General features: G+C 41.8%; 1 protein-coding gene across 1 annotated transcript in view; it reads left to right on the top strand.

Annotated features, from left to right (window-relative positions):
- LOC121555802 (glutamate receptor ionotropic, kainate 3) overlaps positions 1–22,343 on the top strand; it is a gene marked incomplete at its 5' end in the record, with an annotated part of 43,885 nt that extends 21,542 nt beyond the window's left edge. The window contains 10 exon segments of the mRNA XM_045219475.1: positions 7,440–7,663; positions 11,790–11,829; positions 11,831–11,909; positions 17,686–17,760; positions 17,763–17,902; positions 20,503–20,700; positions 20,703–20,737; positions 21,254–21,368; positions 21,370–21,500; positions 22,226–22,343. Of these exon segments, the coding sequence (XP_045075410.1) occupies positions 7,440–7,663; positions 11,790–11,829; positions 11,831–11,909; positions 17,686–17,760; positions 17,763–17,902; positions 20,503–20,700; positions 20,703–20,737; positions 21,254–21,368; positions 21,370–21,500; positions 22,226–22,343 (1,155 nt within the window).
- Between the last annotated feature and the right edge of the window lie 248 nt (positions 22,344–22,591).

Raw genomic sequence — 22,591 nt, forward strand, 5'->3', positions numbered from 1 at the left:
GTCTACTATTGCTTATAGCCAGTGCTCAACATTGTACATTATTAGATGTTTTGACTACAGATTCAATAAGTTACCTCTGAGACAAACCCTTTTCAAATAATTTGTCTTGTTTGTTGGGACCCTGTTTTTGTCTGTTAGGATCTGGTTTGAAACTTATCACAATCAAAATTAATGTGTTGTTTTACGACAAATATATTTAAGACATACTATGAAGAATAAAAGTATAGCATTTTGCCTGGAAAAATACAGTGCTACCATTGAGGACAACACCAACAACAATATCACCTACAGTGTGGGAAAGAAACATATTGAAGTTGGTTTTGAAAGCATCAAATGAAAGCATCAAAGGTTGTTAAAATATAGCTGACATTGACAACAAGGACAGTGCCCTGCTGGCATTTTCAGAGTGTCCCTCCCCATCGCCCTCTCCCTGTCCTCAGCCCCCCTGGTCAACGATGTGCTCGGCTGAAAAAGTTGTAATAGCTTAAGTGGCATTTAGAGGGCGGGAGTCGGACGATGCGTGTCAATGGCTAGGTGCTGAAAGGGTTAGTAAAGTTGGGCTAGCGCCGCAGCACTTAATCTCTACCTTAGCCAGATCCAGCTTTTATCAGATCCAGGTTGATATCAGTAACCTTGAGGGGGAACTAAGAGATTATGGCAGGAAATGTTGCTTATAGAATTACAAGCTTTCTTCATAATGAACAGTAAACATAGGATAGCATGTATGTTATTATATCTTACTCTTTCCTATTATTATTATTATTATTATTATTATTATTATTGTTATTCTTATTATTACTGTATTCTGCATTGTTGGAAGGGCCTGTAAGTAAGCATTTCACTGTTAGTCTACACCTGTTGTTTACGACGCATGTGACAATTAAAATTTGATTTGATTTGACAGAGGTTAATGTTACCAATAGCCACTATCTAGACAGTAGCCTGGATATACACACTGATTTCAGCTTTTCACTTTTGTTTTAAGGGAAACAATGTGATTCACTCTGGGTTTCAAAACTATCTAGACAGTAGAGCACATTTGAAAACAACAACCAGTTTCAGAGCACCTGTATCTATCTCCATTCATATATCCCATGCTGTGAAATGTACTTTGTACTGTACTCAGTGCACTCCAACACATTTGCCCCTTATAGCGTGTTATGGGCAACACATACTTAGTACAATGCAGATGAATTCAAGCCCTGTGGTCCTCCATTTTGTGTTTTATGGTTTGAGTTCACTCTCGAAGTTCCTCACAGTTAAATAGTTGGCTGAAGAGGTCTCTGTGCCCAGTAATTCCTATACACTTATCTTGGCTTTGGTAGAACTGAGAATGCTACCTGATCTTTGTACAGTTCTACTGTATTTGGGTCTATATTGCTTCCATGAGAGTAATGTCAGCTGATAGTAGAGGAATCAAGAACACCAATGTTACATTGAGATATTACGTACTGTAGGTCTATCCTCATCATGGTTGTATAATACAGTAATATAGGATTAGATTTAGATCTAGTATGTTCCCTACACAGTCTGTAAAGGGTAAGTGCGCTATAGACTGTCTCCATGTGCTACTGCTCTTTATTTGAATGGCCTACACTGCATCACCACTGCTATATGGATTTATTTAGCTGGTTCTATTTTGTGGCTCAGAGCTTTTCTTCCTCCTGTCTATACTGATAAGCTGATCTTGAATCAGCAGACCTGAAAGTCAACTTTGGAACCAGCTCAAGAGAACTGACCTGGGATTGCCACAAGAAGCTTGGATGGATATTGGTTTCCGTACAAGTAAACCAACAACCTTATCCCTAAGGATTGGAATCATGGCTGTGGTGCTGTATTCTGTTTATCCCAAACCAGAATCACCATGCGTCATTGGCTAATGTGTTGGCAGGTTTGACATCCAATGGAAGTCATGGATATGTTTCTAGGATGCTTTTATGCAAATTAACAATGGAATGAGCTCAGATGACTCTGACAGCCAACAAATCTTTCTGAAAACCAAACATAAATAGTACACAGGGAATGGGGGGGTATTTATTAATAGACACTGGTAACGTTATTTCTGTTAAATATATTTCCATCAGATATTTATTAACCCCTAAAAAAATGTTGTGTTGGGATGACCATGCTACATTACAACGCTGCCGTGTACTAGTGACAACTCACCCAACGGGTCACCTAGTTAGATAAATTCATCGGTTTAAGGAAGACGACAAGCAAAACAAAGCCGTCTGGTTGTTTTTAGCTGATTCATCCTGTCAGCCCACAATCTCACATAAATCATAGTTTCATTACTCAATGGTGCAGTACTCGTGTGGGTTTATTAAAAGCAGTTGTAAGCCTTCATTCATCTTTGTAGGTCACCGAGCCCTGTCAAACAAAAAAGCAAATGTGGAATGACAAAAATAAAGTATTTGTTGGTATGTCTGATGTCAACTGATGTCAACATGTAGGAAGGAGTGAAAAACGAAAAACATGCATGTAGCTGGGTTAGTGTTTTTATATACATTTCCTGAGATTGTACTATTGAATAAACAAATAATTAAGTATTGCAGTGTGTCTCACCCACAAGTATAACTTTGTGTGCATCACGTGAATATCTTGTGTATGTGCATAATATACATGATTAATTGGCCATTGTGTAAATACAAATGGGATAAATCTTGAATGAGAAATAGTGTGTGTGTTGTGGCTAATTAAATACAAAAAGCCTTTTCGTGCCCATGTAGCATAGCAGCCTTTATTTTCCTCAGAGTCGTCAAAGCTCACTACAAAGCCAAAGGGCATTGTGGGAAAGGCGCTAAATTATGCAACAGGTCATGTTAAACTTGATTTAGTCACAATAGATGATCCAATTAATCATGATGTTGATGCCAGTATTAATAGCTGGCTTAACACATCATTTGTTTCTGTCGGGGCGAATAATCTCTTGCTCCTACAGATACACATGAAGGTTATGGCAAGACCACGGCACGCCACGGCAAGCCACGCATCTCATTGTCTACATGTAGCAATAGCAGACTGGATTTGGGACCTTGGCAAGAAATTGGATTGAAAAGGGGCTTTATTTGCAATCCTAGACATGTACATGCACGTGGGGTCTCTATCTGAGGGTTGCAGACCTGATTGGTTTTACAGTGGAACGCGGAGATGGTTTTGACTACTGAAGGCAGGATAGTGGTCAGAGCTGTCATTTTGACGGACAGGCAGCATGACTTTCAATTGCGTCAACAGTCACAGCTACATTATTCTGCTACATTATAGTGTTTTTGTGCTTTAAAAATCTACTTGAAGGATAGGATGATGTTATAGTAATGCAAATGCCATTATCACTCTGAAATCCTTTCATTTCAAGGAGGACGTACTGTAGAGTCAGACGACGGAATTACCAGACCAACATTTCTATAGTCATATATGCAAATTGAAACAGTGGTGGACAATGAGGCAGTTGGAGCACCGTATGCAAATCTTTGTAAAACAATCATCGAATTAAGAGGTACAGGAAATGTGGTGAACTGTGTCATTTGTGAGGCAAATGTGCTCCGGCGCTGTCCGAGATTATCATTCAATAAACCTATTAGACTAAATAATCAAGCCCCACAAATCTTAAAACCAATAAATGTCAAGGGACTGCAAGTAACACAGATTGTTATAGATTGTTACAGTTAACCTCTGCTGGGAGTGTTGAGCTAGGTGTAATTGTATGAATCCTACAGAATGTCATCAGGTGTGGTAGTATGGAGGTAGCACAGTGCTAAGCTTACAATACCATCTGCTCGCCCACAGATAACACAGAGCCATGTGGCACTCAGCAGGGTACTATCAGGTTATCACACGTGTGCCCGGCAATACGTGTCTAAGCAGAAAATAGCCGTGTGGCGTGTATATTAGCCCACCATAGGGATGGCTGAGATTGGCTGGGATCACCTGCTGCTAGGTCTTCCGGTTGAGTGGCAGCTAGCTTGAAAGTGGCGGTCGGCAGCAGAGAACAGAGGAAGCGGGTGTGTGTTGTAAACATAAATGTTTAATGAGGGCACAGTTGATTGCACCACATGACAGATTGGCTGTGCCCACACTGTCTCTCTTTGGTATGCTGTCCATACATTGCAAATGACAATTATTTGGGAGGGAAATCAATTTACACTTTGTATTTGATTGTCCTAATAATAATGTTGGGTTGGGTGGTACTTGTCATACAAATCAGCTACATTTGTTCCTTGGAATACTTGTGACCTTATAGGGAGCAGGATTCTGCTAATTCAGACCTTCATATGATATACAGGACTAGACATCCTCCACATTTGCCAATGTACACACCAATACCTAATTGAACTGACCTCCATCAGAGATGTTCTGGTACTAGCATACTGAGCGCTGTTTCTTTGCCACCACTCAAAAAGGAAGAAAAAGAGTGACCCAAACCCCTTTGTGAGTTTCCTTCGTTTCCGAGGAAGGGATCTATCCAAGCGTGAACCAAGCAGCTGGTTTCATTAACCTCCTGTCCAACCCTGACGTGTGGGAGGTGTGGGGGGAGTCAATGTAAATGGTGACCTTCTGAATATGCAGCCAGACGCAAAATCGGGCGCCGCAACGTTCACCGTCAGACCCTGCCATGTCCATGGCTCCCAGGGCAGTATCTCATAGAGCTATATTAGGCTAGTCAGAAGGCACCAGGCTCCAGATAGTGGAGGCATGGGGAGAAGCTGTTTGGAAAGCATGTGGGAATGGCCATTGTTTCTTGTGATTCATTGGGGCAGGTGTTCGTTGTTTCTTATGTAGAGAGCGGGAAAAAAGATTAGAGAAAAATTGGAGGGAGGGGACGTACTCTGCAAAATTACTTTGGTGTAAAGTTCAACAGAACTTTGATTTTATCAAATTCTGTCATATGTTACAGGACTTAATACTTGTTATGAAACTAACAATGTAATGTACTTTATTTTCCTCAAACTGGTTTTCAAGTTTCATGTACTTTTTTGGCGTAACAACAATGGTTCATGCAGATCTATGTTTTTCAAAGATACCTGAAGAACATATGAAAGTACAAGCAAAAGACCGGAAGCTCTGTCACGCCCTGGCTCTGGGGACTCTAATATGTTGAGCCAGGGTGTGTAAAGTCTATGTGTTTTGTTCTAGGTTTCACTTTCTAGTATTGTTGTTCTATGTTGGCCAGTGTGGTTCTCAATCAGAGGCAACGTGATTCAGCTGTTGCTTGTTGTCTGTGATTGAGAACCATACTTTAGCAGCCTGTTTCCCCACAGAGTTTGTGGGATCTTGTTTCGAGTCTGTTGTGTTAGACCGTGAACTGTCACGTTTTTGTTTTGTTGGTTTTGATCGTGTCTCTAATAAAGAGTATGTTTGCCTGCAACGCTGCGCCTTGGTCCTCATCTCTGTTCGACGATCGTGACAGAAGATCCCACCAAGACTGGACCAAGCAGCAAGTCCAGGAGCCAGCGCCTGAGAGATCTCTAGCGGATCTCCTTCGCCTCCTCGACTGGGTCAAGCCATGTGAGGAAGAGAGGGGGCCTGACGTGGAGGCAGAAGGGCGAAGGCTGGCGAGAAGCATGGAGACCTGGTCCACGGGTAGGAGTGAAGCCCATACAATTTTTTAGGGGGGGCTAACGCCGTGGACGACGGGCAGCAGGAGGCCGCCAGGTTACGGGAGTCACTGGTCACCAGGGGGAAGGAGGATGTAGAGGCACGGCGAGAGGTACTGGCGTGTGTTACCAGTCCCGGTCCGGCCTGTTCCTGATCCCCACGTAGGGGCCAGTGGTGTGTGTTCCCAGTACGGTCCGGCCTGTTCCTGCTCCCCCGCACCAAGTCAGTGGTGCGTTTCGTCAGCCCAGTCCGGCCCATTCCTGCTCCCGCACCAAGTCAGTGGTGCGTTGCGTCAGCCCTGTCCGGCCCGTTCCTGCTCCCCGCACCAAGTCAGTGGTGCGCGTCGTCAGCCCGGTCCGGCCCATTCCTGCTCCCGCGCCAAGTCAGTGGTGCGTTTCGTCAGCCCAGCTCGGCCCGTTCCTGCTCCCCGCACCAAGTCAGTGGTGCGCCCGTCAACCGGCACGCCCGTTCCTGCTCCCCGCACCAAGTCGGTGGTGCGCTTCATCAGACCGGTCCGGCCCGCTCCTGCTCCCCGCACCAAGTCAGTGGTGCGTTTCGTCAGCCGGCTCGGCCGCTCCTGCTCCCCACACCAAGCCAGTGGTGTGCGTCGTCAGTCGGCACGGCCCGTGCCTGTTCCACCGGTGGCTGGTCGGCACCGGTCAGATGCTTCACGCCGGAGCTGGAGCAATCTCCCACCAGTGTGCAGTCCAGCTCCGGCCAGCGGGGCCAGACCGGACCAGGGGTACTTTGGGGGGTTGGAGAGGAGCGGGGATCAGGCCCGAGCCGGATCCGCCGCCTAAGCGGAGTGCCCACCCGGTCCCTCCCCTGTGGTATTTGGTGGGCGCGGTCGGAGTCCCGCGCCTTTAGGGGGGTACTGTCACGCCCTGGCGCTGGGGACTCTAATATGTTGAGCCAGGGTGTGTAAAGTCTATGTGTTTTGTTCTAGGTTTCACTTTCTAGTATTGTTGTTCTATGTTGGCCAGTGTGGTTCTCAATCAGAGGCAACGTGATTCAGCTGTTGCTTGTTGTCTGTGATTGAGAACCATACTTTAGCAGCCTGTTTCCCCACAGAGTTTGTGGGATCTTGTTTCGAGTCTGTTGTGTTAGACCGTGAACTGTCACGTTTCGTTTTGTTGGTTTTGATCGTGTCTCTGTTCGACGATCGTGACAAGCTCAAATCAAATCAAATGTTATTTGTCACATGCGCCGAATACAACAAGTATAGACATTACCGTGAAATGCTTACTTTTTTTATTTAACCTTTATTTAACTAGGCAAGTCAGTTAAGAACAAATTCTTATTTACAATGACGGCATACACAGGCCAAACCCGGACGACGCTGGGCCAATTGTGCGCCGCCCTATGGGACTCCCAATCACGGCCGGTTGTGATACAGCCTGGAATCGAACCAGGGGGTCTGTAGTGACGCCTCAAGCACTGAGATGCAGTGCCTTAGACCGCTGCGCCACTCGGGAGTCCTTTCCCAATAATGCAGTTAAAAATTAAGAAAATTAACAAATAGATACAAATAAAATAGTAACAAAATAAAATAACACTAAAATAATAATATTACAGGCTATTTACAAGGATCACCGATACCGAGTCAGTGTACTGGGGTACAGGGTAGTTGGGTGATTGATTGAGGCAATATGTACATGTAGGTTTGGTTAGGTGATTGATTGAAGTACTATGTACATGTAGGTAGGGGGTGAAAAGCAGAAAGTCTGGGTAGCCGTTTAATTAACTGTTCAGCAGTCTTATGGCTTTGGGGTAACAAAGGTAATAAAGCTAACGAAAGGGTCTGATCGTTTGACTGATCGTCTCTTCTCTTGTCTCCCCTACAGAGAGCTGACTTGGCTGTGGCCCCTCTTACCATCACCTACCTGCGTGAGAAGGTCGTGGACTTCTCCAAGCCCTTCATGAGCATGGGCATCAGCATCCTGTACCGCAAGCCCAACACCACCAACAACGGATTCTTCTCCTTCCTCAACCCCATGACCCCTGACATCTGGGTCTACATCCTGCTGGCCTACCTAGGCGTCAGCTGTGTCCTCTTCGTCATCGCCAGGTGAGTCCCAGACTTTTCTTGGCTACCTCCTGGCTACTTCCTGTTCTACCTGTCTGTGTGTGTTTGTGTTTATTGAACTTATTGAGAGTGATATCTTTTGTTTATTCTACTTGTAGTGCTAAGTTACAGTTGCAAGCACTAAAAAGTTAATTAAAAAAAGAACTTGTACTGCAATACAGTTTTTTGTGACAAAACACTGTCTCTCACAAGGAGAGCACCATGTTGAACATGCCAAAACCACAGCACAACCTAACGTTTTAATGCCCGCAACAGTGTATGGTTGCAGCTATGTGGAAATGTTTTATCTGGAAAGATATAGTGCACAAAATGTGGCTGGCCAATCCGAATCTCTGCAGAACTGAGTGAGTCAATGATGGTCTCAAGTGATTCCATCAGTTGGGGATAAGGAGAGGTCTCTGCTCTGCGGTAGGGCCATGTTCAATTGGTACAAGTCCAACATTTAGTGTGAGCTGGTGGGTAGTGATCAAGGCAGTTATGTCAGCGTGGGTGCTCTGTGGAGCCCAGCAGTGAGAAAAGGATGAGAGTAGCAAACCACCAGTGAAGTTATACACTCCAATTCAAAGCATTTCCTGTATAATTTCTCTGCAGTTGTGGCGCTTCTTTGAACAACCTTCATCTTTCAAATGTATACAAATAAATACCTGCCGATACCTGGAGAAATAAATTAGATTAATAAAAATAAAAATGGCATCTTTTCCACATTCTCCACAAATCATTGAAAATCATTGAAAGTGGAATGTATTAGTAATGCCTGAAATTAGTATGGATTGAGATCATTGAAGAAGTATCTATGATTTGTTTTCTGTTTCCCTATGTGTTCCAAATGGGTTCCTGAGAACTTTCTATGGAATTATTTACACAAGAGAGAAAGAAAATAACCCATGTGCCACTTGCAGGCATCCTCCTCACCTTGGGTGGTCATTGTCAATGCTTCTCACCGCTTCCTGGTGCCTCCAAATGCAGAGTGGTGCTTGAGGAAGTTCTGAGAATGTGGAGCTTTCGAAGGGGCTTGGGGTTCTGAGAGGAGCCAGCTGCACTCCCATTATATCTTGAGACAAGCTCACGAGCTCGTTTTAGCACCCTGTTCTATAAGTACAAGTAGAAAATCATCTCTGACTGTTGCATCATTCTTTGGAGACCTGCCTAGAAAGTGAGCAGAAGTGCTTTGAGCCAAAATAATGATCAAATAGCAGTTTGATGTATGGGTGTTTGAGATGTTAAAAAAAGGAAACGAAGAGCAAATGTATGTGTTCAATATCAGGTGGACATATTGTACTGATAGTCTATAGTTGAAAACAATTCAGACAACTTGAAGTCAAAGCTTTTCTGGACAATCACAATCCATGTCACTGACCAGGCACCCACGAGAAGAGAACTATGAAAGCACTAAGCCTTATGTTTTGCCACAGCCATCTTGGAGTCCATGACTGTGGGTCAACAATATGAAACTACTCGAGTGCTTACAGAAGTGTGAAAACAGAAAATAAATCTCAAGCAACTATGCTCTAAGTACGAGAAAGAGAAAACATTGAGCAGTGCCCGGTATATGCAATTGCCTTATCAGTGCTCTTAAAACCTGGGATCACTTTAAGGATGTAACTAGGGGGGTAGAAATCACCACAAGCTTCAATGCTGCAATACACTGTCCAGCACCTGGAAAAGATATCATTGAAATTCCATAAGATAAAAATGGGCAGTGGAATACAGATTACAAAATAAGACTTCTATACCATGCCAATGTTGATAAGAACTTACGCTCTAGCAAGTGTGTAATAATGGAGTTTTTCCCCAGTCATCCTTATCTTTTCAAATAGCAACACATTGGCCAAGTTTCAATTTCTTTGAGTTACCGCTTCAGGTGCTTCTGCTATGTCTGTCTAGCTGCCGAGAGGCGAGGGTTTGCTTTCTGGTTATCATTCAGACTATTTAGAGGGTTTATGTTTTGGAGAGATTGCTGCATCATTAGAGTGTGACCAGATTTAATGAAAAACACACTATGAATGGCGAAGGTGCATAAAGATGTTGGAATTCAGATATGAGGTCATGGTTTTACCACTATCCATAAACTACGGTGCGTGACATGGTTCAATGCGCCAATAAATCAGCACAATCTATATTTTAGTTTTTTTTTAATTGTCTGCTTAAATTGTGATCATGTATACTGTACATACTGTGCTAATGACGATGCAAAAAAATAGTGACAGAGCAATGTACAATACAGCGAACTTGGTAAACAACGAATTTGTGTTAAGTACATGAATGCCGCCATCTTCATGCACCTTCCCCATTAAATGGAGGCAAATGAAGATGCAAACCAGTCTCCTGAGCTATGTGTTCCATTAAATCAAAAAAAATTAAAGAGACTTTATTGACACTGTACAGTATATGTATGGTCCTCACTTGGAAATTTTAGTTAACACAAAAATCACTCAGAGTAAATGTCAAAGTTACTGACGAGGTAAAAAAAAACTAACTCGAAGGTCTTGATTTAGTGTCTTCTTTTTGAAAAGAGACACATTTTGGTCACACTTTATTTGGATATTCCGGATAGTCCATCTGTAGAGCATCATACTATCAACAAACCATCTGTTGATAGTAACTGCTTGCTAAGGTTAATTTTGGTTAAGGTTAGTTTTAGAATAAGGGTAAGGGTTAAGATTAGGGTTAGGGTTAGTAGATAGTTAGTTTGAAATGTTAGTGATAGTCTATAGAGCATCTACAGATGGACTATCCAAATAAAGAGTTACCTTATTTTCTCCACTCATTACGCCAACTTTCATAAAAGCCAGTAGAGATAGAAGCAGCATATTTTAAGAAGAGATGCTTCGTAGGATCTAAGCATCCTCTTCCTCTCCTCTCCTCTGACAGCAAAACACCCTGAATAAATTTGAATAATCAGATCGTATTTGAAAACATTTTCAAAATTAATTTCAGGAAGGGAAAGCACTGACATTTAGCATGTTTTATCTCTCCATCTGCCTTTAAAAGTGACTGTTTCATCTACATTAAAGGATTTATGTTGTGCAGCACTTTGAAAAGATGTTACACTAAATGGCAGAGTGCGTGGATCCACGGGCTTCGCAGGTTTTATACTGCTACATTTTCAGCGTTGCATGCCTCACGTTCTATCACAAAATGACATTTCAATATCTGTCGTCCTGAAAGTGGTATTTTTGTGGAAAGTTTGCTACATTTGAGCACAGCGCGATATCTACTGAGATATATATATAAAGGTACCCATAAACGTTTTGATTTGAACAGCGTTGACAGACAGCTATCGTGGACACATAAGAGCACGTCAACACAACTGACAAATGCTATGTCAAATGTACCACTAACAACAAGTTACTGAAAACAATAGGTGGACATCTTTACAGCTTGTCTTTTGTTTGTATAGTGAGTAAATATCCATATGAAAATATGACTCCTTTTGCACCCTGTAATTTGTACCCACAGTTGCACAGTTCTTTAGGGACACTGTAGGCTAACGCTTCATGGGTGGTTTTGTCAGGCGAAATTCAGGTTAAGTGCTAGGCTCAAGGACACATCAGGAGTGCTCTACCCAGCGGAGAGGCCTTCGATGCAGAGAACTAGGATGTATTATTAAGCACAGCTTCTGTTCCATTTTATTAGAACCAATTTCAGATTCATTACTGTGGTTCAACCCAAAAGCCACAGGATTACTGGCCAAGAGCATGAAATGAATCCAAGATAGGTATACCCATGCATAATACATGTAAACTTAGTAGCAACATATCATATCTGTGTAAGTCCCTATATTACCCCCATTCCCATAGTACAGTATTAACACAATAATATAATTGATTATTCAACTGCTTTGAGTCAAAGTTTTCCTTTGAACTCATTTTTCTTTCTTTGTATATCATTTCTGTATGCAAACATCGGAGGGCTACATGAGTATCCATTATTTATATATTGATATTGATGTTGGTGAGAAAGGGATTGAATTCTAATGCACATGATCTCTTTCCCCATGCCTCATCAGGGTTAACTGAGCCCCACAGTAACAATACACTATTATGCCGAAATTATGGTACACTAGAGCCTTTGTTCCTGACATCTTTCTCCTCCTGTCTCCCTATAGGTTCAGTCCATACGAATGGTACGACGCCCATCCCTGCAATCCCCGGATCCGGCGTGGTGGAGAACAACTTCACCCTCCTTAACAGCTTCTGGTTCGGTGTGGGCTCCCTCATGCAGCAAGGTATGGTATAGCCTAGCTTATTCCCTATTTCACCTGTCAAAAGCAACAATAACCCCTCCACTCCCTTCCTCTTCTGCGCAGCCATCCTCCCTCTCTCCACCTTTTTAACTGACAAGCTACCTAATTTCCATTTTTGAGACTGTTTTAGAAGACACTTGTCTCTCAGGAACAACTGCAGATGGCAAAAGAAAGCTGTTGTCACCTCCCCTGCCTGCTCATAGAAACAGGAGTGGTGAGAGAAAGTGGAGTGTCAGACACCTGTCAGAATGTGGCAGGTAAAGACAGAAAACACGGTAGCATTTGTTTCCCCATAACACAGCTGTTTGTGTTTTGGGACGAAAAGGGGCAAGTTGGAGAACGTGTCTGACAAATGCCAGCTGTCACTCCCTCGCTGGCGTTAGCTACGGCCACAAGGTTGACGTTTACATCGTTGTGTTGCCCGAGTGCCCATACCAAAGACCCATTGTTCGAAATCTATATCCTCCACACACCTCAGCTCTCGGGACAAATGACATTTTGTTAAATGCCACTTGGGCCTTTTATGGTGCTGGAGTAGTGTATTGTCATTATTGTCCTTTAGGCATCATTTCCTGATATTAAAGTATGTCAATTCTCAGCATCTTTCTTATGCAAGAGCAGACAGTTAGCTTTAGTCTTTCCCCAACCCCCAAAGTACCTATTTGAATTTTTCTGCCTTCTGTGTAAGCTTACACAAATCTGAGGAAAGTTAGGGGAAGGATATTACGTGGCACCAAGCTAATGCAGTCTCCTCGTCCACCCTTAAAGACATTCATAAGCAAATGGAGCCCCCTAAATGATTTGACGTAATAAAGTCAACCGGAGAGAAAAAAAAGAGCTAGTAATAAAATGTTTAACCTCAATGTAACAAGACAAATTAGAGGCTCGGCGGGGTTTGATGGTGGTTCTCTGCCGGTAAGGAGAGCAAATGCGTCAATTCATTAAGCACAAAAGCTGTGCGGCTTCTCGGCAGCTCTCCCGCGTAGCTGCGTGGTATCCCTGAAAATGTGCATTGTGAGTGGAGGCTAGGAGGATAACAGTACAATATGAGAGGGAGGAGAGGAATAAACAAAACAGAAGGAAGTTGGTGATTAATCTTTGAACAAGATTGATGGTCCTTTGTCATTGAGATGGTGGGTCAACCACTTGAATCTTCAACTTGAGATCGTAAACCACCTGTGTTGGTAAAGAATGTTGTTCCTTTGAATACTGTCCTCCTGTAAGCAGGTTAATGTTGTTCCCTCAGATTACATACTATACAACAGGATATTTACAGGATATTTACTTTGACACAGCAGAATGGTCTAAGAGTTAACTAGGCTGAACTCCACTTGCATTATGAGTATAACCTTGCTTGAAAAATAGACGTTTCATTGCCAAATCATCCCAAAGTGTCTAAAATGGATTTTGGAGCTCTATACAGTTACTTTAAAATGATTTGGATATCAAACACGGAAAATAATTGTATCTGGGATAATGACTTGCATTGTTCTTTGGACACAAGTGCCAAAAAAAATGCTTTTGGTGAAAGTAGCCAGGTTAACAAAACCAAAAGGATATCTACTTTTGTAATTTGGGTGAACTATCCCTTTAAGATCATAGTGCTAATGTCATCTAAAATTGCTTAAAACAATTACGTTAACAAGTTACAATTACTCTTTAAACATGTTACCTTTTCCCAATCTACTGTAACTTAGTTCCCTATGACAGAGTGAAAAAATGAAATAACCTGCATCATTTGCAGTTAACTAAAAAAGTAGGTCAAACATTGATTCTCTGGAAGACATACCCACTGAAATGCATTTTTTATCCAGCTCCTTATAACAAACCTTGATAATATCTAATCGTTTGATCATGTAATTTATCAATGCAGCAATAACATAGTCTTCACCCTGGAGCACCATGTGCAGCCTGCACACATTTCTCTCTGTTCAGATGGACTAGTATTGAGCAATTGTGACTTTCTGTGGCACGTATGTGTCCTGTACTCAGGTGGACTGGCCAACTGGCATCTTGGGCAAATGTCAGATGACCTGTCTGTAGCAAAGCAGTATGAGGGTCTGCACTCAGGCTTAGGTAAATAGTGGCCAGTGCGTGAGAGAGTTCAGCAGGTATTCGCACTTAAACCATAAAAAGAAAAACCAAGGAGGCTGAGAAATATACTTAATTGAATTCCATGCTGGAAAGAATACAAAAGTGCCAGTGCAAAGTGTTCTGCCCCTGATACAAATGGTCCAAATATGTATCCAAAGGGGTGCATTTTTGTTATACAAACCAGACACCTTATGCTCTGCTACCAAACTCACTGACAGACACTGAGGAGGAAGCCATTTCATTGACATGTTTAAAATGCAAATGGCCATGTTTGGAAGAGGAAGAAGGGCCTAATAAAACAAAACCCTGCAAGCTTGTCTGTAGGAGTGAGGTGTCATACAAAACAAGAAGAGTACACAAAATGGAGTGGTGTAAAAGCACACCTTGCATGCTTCAAAAGAGGGCGCGCCCTGGGCTGTGTGGAGGCTTTTCTGATAGGTGTTGCAAAATGGGTGGAAACATGAAAATAACTGAGTTGCAAAATGTGTAAGTAACATAAGCTGTACAAAATACTGCATTTATAGTCATGGGGCATTGTTTTTACTGTATCTGTGTTATCTTATTCCGATATGGAGAAGAGAGTTTCTCAACCTTGGAAAACATTTGAGTATTTAAAAGAGATTAATAAGCAGTAACAGCCTCTGGTCGTGAGAGCGTGTTTTTATGTGATGAAGCTGCTAAGGAGAGAATGTTAAGTGCAGGTAATGATTCTCATGGGAAGAGCTGCCTCTCTGATGTTAAGTTGAAGCCTTGCTTTGGGGAAAATAACATGGGGAGAAAGCCAGGGCATTGCATTTAATAGTACTCAGTGCTTCTAAATCCACAGAGAATATACACTGTAACTCCCAGAAAGGCTCTGATTGTCCTTTTTCAAACTGACGATGGAGCAAGCCGTTTCCGTTTCTATGAGACACTTATGTTGTTATGCATTATGAATCTATCTTAAGCATGTGTGCTTTTATCAAGGCTGTTATAAGGAGCCACAAGTAGTTATGAATGCTTTTTGCAAGTCGTATATTGTACTATGGGGATAGAGGGTACGGTAAATACATTAATTTCACACGGGTGGATCACAGCAAATGCTACTACTGTATGCAATATTACAAGCATCAAGAATTAGCACTGAATTATCACAGTGAATTATTGTAATGTTTGTTTGTGGCAATTAATACCATAAGGGATGAGTTGCCAACTAGTGATTTGACACGAAAATAAAATGTCCTTCATTCATTCATTCATTCAGCATCCCTGAGCCTAATACCTTTCTCAATAAAATTGGCATTTTGCCGTAGTGTGTATTTAGTCACATCCCCCATCCTATAACATACTTTACATTGGAATGTTTTGTCATAGTGTTTTGCATGGCCTTTCACTGTACTTGTGCACATGACATTACATCTTGAAACTTGCAGTATCTAAGATGTCAGCACCTAGCCATTCTAGCTGCAGCAGCACTGCAGTCACTGAGATTGATGTGTCGCTTTGTTGACTGGAATTGCATCATTATCTTCTGCTCTGAAAGGACATTTATACTTCTTTGGCTTAGAAGACATGAAGTCCTTCTTCAAGGAGATGTATAGTGTATTGACAAGGTTTTATATCCTCGGCAGCATATGACCAATCCATTTTTTGTATTTATTAGAGTGTTCTCGGTGCAGTGCGCTCCAGCTGACAACAGCATTTTATGGCCTGGAATCCAATTGTGTTACCAGTTGTTCCAGTTCTTTACCAGTATGACTGCTGAGCTGGGTGTCCTCCTATACTTAAGTGATAGTTCTTACCGTGGAGTGTTACAGTACTGGCCTTGTTTGCCACCGTGTAAGGCTGTCAAATCACAAAGGACAAATCCAATCAAATTGGGTAAGGAAGGTTAAAAAGCTGACCACTTTACCTCCTCTCAGTGGGGTGGTTACTCTTCAAAATTGCCCTCATAAATCTTATCAGTAAAGTAGTGGAGGGCACTGAACGCAACCTCTGGTGGAGAGGTTGTTTTAGATGTCGACAGGGACAGAAAATAAAGTAACTTTAACCGTGAGTCAAAAAGCTATTGTAAACAAGATATATGGGAATGTATCTGACAGAGGACCTCACAAAGTCATAATAAATGCTGTTGGAGGCAGACTGGCCAACCTAAGTAATTGAACATTTATGTCCTGAGACTGATAAGCCATTTTCACCCTGTCAAATGTAAGTTGTCACAAATTAATGTATGTTATGGATGCATTCTTTGTGAGACACTGCTCAACACAATTCAAAATCATGCAAAGAAGAATATAAAACACAAAATAGACATGTTGTAATCTTCAAAATGCATGCAACAGACAAAATAAAAGAAAGCATATAGTGCATGTATACTATGCAAGCCATTTTACGGGCGCAGGGAACATATGGCTGTGGCAAAGGAGGTGGAACATTTCAAAGGCAGAGAAAGAGCAGAATCACATTTAGATTGGGACTTGCAGGCCTAGTGTCAGGGTTATTTATGAAACCCCACAGCAAAAAAAGCAAACGCGTGTCACTTTATTAATTCAAAAACACCAGAATAGATTTAACCGCCTCCCCCCCTCATATCTTGCTCGGCTCCCAATAAGAATATTCCAGATTCCACCATCAGTTTGTGTTTTCTGTTTGTTAAGCTTGGTGGAATCAGAGGCCGTGTTCCAGGCTGACTACATTGCAGATGCATGACAGATCTCCAGCCCAGACCACCCACTACTGCTTTGATCTCCTCCCGTCAGGTTGGAGATACCGGACAATTAAGTGTTCTCACTGTGCCCTTCTGGAGGAGTTTCATCCTGGCGGCTATCACTATAATGAACAATTCTATGTAGCTTCCCTCTATGTTTGTTTCTTGCCGTGTTTCCGAAGTGTTTTATGCATTCATGTGTGAGCTGTGCTAAGATTTTCTCTTGTAGGACAATAAACCTGATTCTGACCCGATTCTGATATCTCATAATGCATGTATAGGTGTTTATCATTTCAACTAATCTCATCATATGATATATATCAGATACCTGACTCTGCAGTCAATGACTTGCACACAACCATTGGATGGTGCAACACAACTGGAATATTGTCAGCTTGGAACATGACCATTATTTTAAAAGGAACACTCAACCCAGACTGGAGGTTTGTGTGGATCCAGGAATCCTACTGTATCTAGCAATTAGTTTGGGATCGACCCCGAAAGGTTGTGCTGATCCGCTTCCTTCATAGTCAGCCAATTGTAGTCAAATTAAAATGTAATTCATTTTCCAAACTTAGGAAGGCTGCCAGGTACTTAGATATGCCCCTGTAGTTGTTTTCCCTCTGAGAATTTGAGTAAGACCAAGAGTGTATGTGTGTTCCATTGATCACCTTTATGTGAAAAAAGCAACCATATAACCATTGTGATTGTTATATTCTGTAACAGTGTTACATAATGAAGATACATATGTGATGTCATACATCTCCATTATAAAGCTATACCAAACTTTTGCCTCTGGGGGGTACACTTAAGTCAAAATGGGTCCCCTAAATGGACAGAAATATTGCCCAGAAATTACCTAATATATAATAGAATATGTATATGAACCATACAGCCAACATTCAAGCCTAAATGTGAGGTAAACAATTAGCAACTGTAAGATGCCTGTTGTTCTCACACACCCTGTCTGCTATTCAGGCTCTGAGCTGATGCCCAAAGCCCTGTCCACCAGGATCATCGGAGGCATCTGGTGGTTCTTCACCCTCATCATCATCTCTCCTACACGGCCAACCTGGCACGCCCTTCTCACCGTGAGCGCATGGTGTCGCCCGTGGACTCTGCAGACGACATCGCCAAGCAGACCAAGATTGAGTACGGTGTGGTCAAAGACGGTGCCACCATGTCTTTCTTCAAGGTATGTATATTAAAAGTTTGGACATAGTCTGTCTTTGCTTTGGTTTTGAGTTGTGCTTTCTTTCATGTTGATTTCATTACTCATATGAAATGAACACTCTGCAAAGAACATTATCTGAAAATAACATAATTAAATCTCTTAATTTCATTTCTACAGTCATTTAAGCAGTTTGAATGCAGCCCCATTGATTGAAGCACGCTGATTCACACACAGTTATATTGTCATAAAAACGTGTTTATGAAGAACTGAGACAAGATGCTGAATCAGTACTTTTTGGCCGACTTTTTTAAGAAATGTTTTTTTCTCTATACAGTTGAGGAAAAAAAATAGTGCTATTCCACAAAAGACAGATTTCCAGTTAGATCTTAATTCCCACTGCAAAGCAAATTCTCCAGCTTCTCCACTTCTCCACGCTGTTTGATGTGATCCTCCATAATGATTGTTTTATTCCAAAGTTTCAGCTTTTGCCCTGCAGGGTCTAAACTTTTATTTTATTATTTGAGTTTCGCCTCAGATGCTGTTACTGTCGTATCTGAATAACATATAAGGGTTTGCTGTTTTTCGGTGTAAGAAATTGAAAACATTGGACACATTTCTATGGAAAATGTTTTATGGACAAGGGAAAAGTCCATATGTTTATGACACACAATAGGCAAGGAAAACAGATCCTTTTATCCAGGGTGATTGCCCCAGTTTTACACTTTCAAATATTCTCTGTTGAGTAGTATAACATAAATACTGTATGTAATAATTGTGCCTCTGCTAAAGAGTGTATCTTTGTAGTTTCCCCTGCACTGACAATATAACTGAGGATGACTTTTTAGACTTCTCTCTGTGGCCCATTTGCTATTTCCTTCACCCCTATGTCCTTTATATTGGTTTATTCACATTATATTATATTAATATTATATTTATTGGCACTTTGGGTATTTGAAAACGTGTGCTACAATTATTATTATTATTATTATTATTATTAATTTTTTCATAATGTATCTCTTTCTACTCTCTGTTAGCATTATGTCTTAGCTGCTCTATGACCCGGCCAGAATATCCACCAATAGAATTTTCACCCACATAAAGATTCCCAGTGACCACCAAAAAAATCACTGGGGAGAGAAAGAGCACATTAGTAACCATTCTATTCCATAAGGTTTGATTAACATTGAGTTCAATGAGGGATTAGGCATGGTCCATGGAGTAACTAGAAGTGTGTGATTATACCAAATTAGAAGTCATCAGTTGCCTAACCATTGGAACTACTGGCTATAGTATAAACCGGGGTGGCCAACCCTCCTCTTGGAGAGCTACTGAGTGTGTGGGCTTTTGCTCCAGCCCCTACTGAAACCCACCTGATCCTACTAATAATCTGCTCATCACGGCCTTTAGTTCCTAATGGCTCTGCCTGTCTACCCTGAGCTATACCCATCTATTTGAACCTTCTCTCTAAATTATAGATTATTGACAATTAGTAAAAACTTGCTGTAAGTTCTCAGCAGAGTAAAAAGTGGATTTTTCTCCTGGTGAAAGCGTGTTTACTTTGATTAGTGACAGATATGATTGCAGTGTTATTAGTCAGAGGAGACACAGGTGTCTATAATTACCTCATCAGTTCGCAGAGCTCAAGTGCCTCGGTTCCTTATCACTGGGAGGCTAACGCAGCTCGACTGAAGCAGATGAGGGAGCTGATAATACTGAAGAGGTCGGGGAGTAGCTGTAGATTTCGTCAAAACACACTGCATGGAAGGGCACTGTGTGGGCAAAGTAAAAGCTTTTTTGCACTGTAATCTCTGGCACACTCATGGTAACACTATGCTATCTTGACAATCAGATGTACTGTATGTGTTTTATATTTCATATACCAACATATCACCTGCACATCTAAATAATGTTTTTCGGCATTTCAATCGTCGATGCAGGAATTAAGTAACTCAAAGAGCTTTGATATCGTTCATAGTTTAAAATGCCTATGGTAATGAGACAGTCATTATCTCCAAATTAGGTATGGAATAATCATTTGACCCCTTTGTCAAATAGCATAGAAATATCACACAGACAAACGCAAGGCTAATGGAGAGGAACTCAATTATTCCAGCCTTTTTGCCTATTTCCCCCTGGATGAAAATAGATGTACCGTACCTCCTCATGTCTTACTAAATTATTATATCCAGTGGCCCAAGTCTCTTTTTATAAAAAAATAAAATAAACAATAGATGTTTGAAAGTATACAAGTGTCAAAGTAGATACAGTATTGGGGAAAAGCTGGAGAATGTTAAAGTGGCATTGCACAGGTTATTCGTTCACTTGGAGCTCAAGGCTCCAATGCATTCCTTTATTCTTACAATTATATACTTCTCGAAATGGAGAAGTGTGGAGTGAAAAGTAACAGCATGATAGGTGCTCAAGGTTGCCAGAGTATTTTTCAACACTAATACTATGTGCTACAAAGATGAGAGGGCTAGTAATGTGCAATGGCATCAACACACTGTAGAAAACATGTTAATTTTCAGAAAGGTACGTGTAGACTCAATGCCCTTTGACCAGGTGTAATGCACAATCTGAGATTCAACATTGATTGTAATTTCAATTCTTCCCCCTTACAGAAATCAAAGGTTTCTACTTTTGAGAAGATGTGGGCCTTTATGAGTAGTAAACAGAGTACGTCGCTGGTCAAGTCCATTGAGGACGGCATCCAGAGGGTTCTGAAGTCTGACTATGCCTTGCTCATGGAGTCCACCACAATCGATTACATTACCCGGCAGAACTGCAACCTCACCCAGGTTGGAGGCATCATTGACAGCAAAAGGCTGATGGAATAGGCACTCCCATGGGTAAGATGTAACAAAATATCTGTACCATAATAGATATAGTAGGTTGTTGATGGTATAAACACTCTCCAGCTCTCCATAACCCCTGCAGCAGCACCATCCCCTCCCATTGATACATTGGTAGGAGGTGGTCCTTCGAGCTGGACAGGAACAAATAACACATTAATCCTAGTATCTGTGCTTTCGATGCAGAGCATTTCAATGAACTACTATTGTATTTTACTCTTGTTATTTAGTACATTTTTTTGGACTATGTGTGTATTGTTATTGTATTGCGAGATATTGCTGCACTGTTTTAGCTAGAAACAAGAAACATTTCGCATTGCACCTGCCGATAACATCTGCAAAACTGTGTACGCGACCAATAAACTTCGATTTGATTTCTATCAATATGCAATGACAACATATGCATTTGAGCCATGTTTTATGAAAATTCCCCTGTGGCCTCATCAGCAAGGTCCAGCTAATGGTTTATCTATATCTTTCAACAACGACTAAAGCAGACCTTCTGTTGCTTGCCTTACAGGCTCTCCATACGGGACAAAGTGACCATCGCCATTCTGAAACATCCTGGAGGAAATGGCCGTCTGCACATGCTCAAGGAGAAGTGGTGGAGCAGCAGCTGTCTGACGAAGAGCACCGTGAGTAAGCGCCGGCCCCATGGGCATTCAGAACCTGGGAGGGATCTTTATAGTGCTGGCGTCTGGCCTGGTTCTCTCCGTCTTTGTGGCTATAGCTGAATTCATATACAAGCTAAAGGAAGACAGCGAAACGTGAGCAGGTAGATATTATCCCCATGAATCTGATTCAAGATTGTTGATCAGTAATTTATTTACTTGATGTGATTATTTTATTAATGACATTGTTTTGCATGACGTGACAGTATATATTGGTTAATTTTAGATCCTTCCTTCCATTGTTCAAACTTGCTTAATGTGTATTTCTGACAATGTGAACACAACCTTTAAATCAAAGCTGTACTCTGTCCATTTTAGTTCCATTTATTAAAGGGGATTTGCATGCCCTCAAACAATCCCTGTGCTATTTGGCCATAAAATATAACATTTATTTAATTTTAACAGGCATAATTGCAAATTGGAGCATGCCGAATTAATCTGTTATTAGTGTTTTACAAGATGCTCAGAATAAGCATGAAACTCAAGCAGTTGTAAATCACAGATTTGGAGTTATGCAACATAAAGTGGGTTGCGTCAAGCATGCTTGTATAGGTAATGGGTGTAAGAATACGGCTCTGTGTCAATCTATCTGACAGAGCAGGAACAGTGCACATTGTGGGTTGCATGTGGTGGGGGTTGCAGTATGACATGGCTGTCAGCGATGGAGAGGAACAACATAAATGAATGTTTTATGGGTAATGTGTTTTGCACTCTTGATCTTGTTGACACTCTATGCTGTCAGAACCATTTTAAAGCTAAGGGCATTTACCCCCCCATCCCTTTCCCCCTTCTCTCCCCTTCTCCTCGCCCTTTTTGCCCAGGAGGTCTTTCTGCAGTGCCATGGTGGGACGAGATCAGACAGTCGTTCACCTGCGGGAGGCGGTGAAACACAAGCGCCACCACCTGGCCCCGGTCATGGTCAAGAGACGGATGCAGTGATCAACATGCACCACGTTCAACGACCGACGACTCGGGAAAGGACAACATGAGCTGCAACACTGGGATGACCCCGTGTTCCCGTGACGGTTTGCGCCTCCCAGAGAAAGAGCCTCTGAGCAATGTGGAGGGCGTGATTGGTCCCGAAACCTGGGACAATGGAATCGAGGGATTACCAGATTCACCATCAACCACAGCGACATAGGGACACTGAACGAAACATGGAACACTAACTAAACATGGTACTTTCA

This window comes from Coregonus clupeaformis, unplaced genomic scaffold (genome assembly GCF_020615455.1).
Source record: "Coregonus clupeaformis isolate EN_2021a unplaced genomic scaffold, ASM2061545v1 scaf2399, whole genome shotgun sequence".
In the NCBI taxonomy this organism is placed as follows: domain Eukaryota; kingdom Metazoa; phylum Chordata; class Actinopteri; order Salmoniformes; family Salmonidae; genus Coregonus; species Coregonus clupeaformis.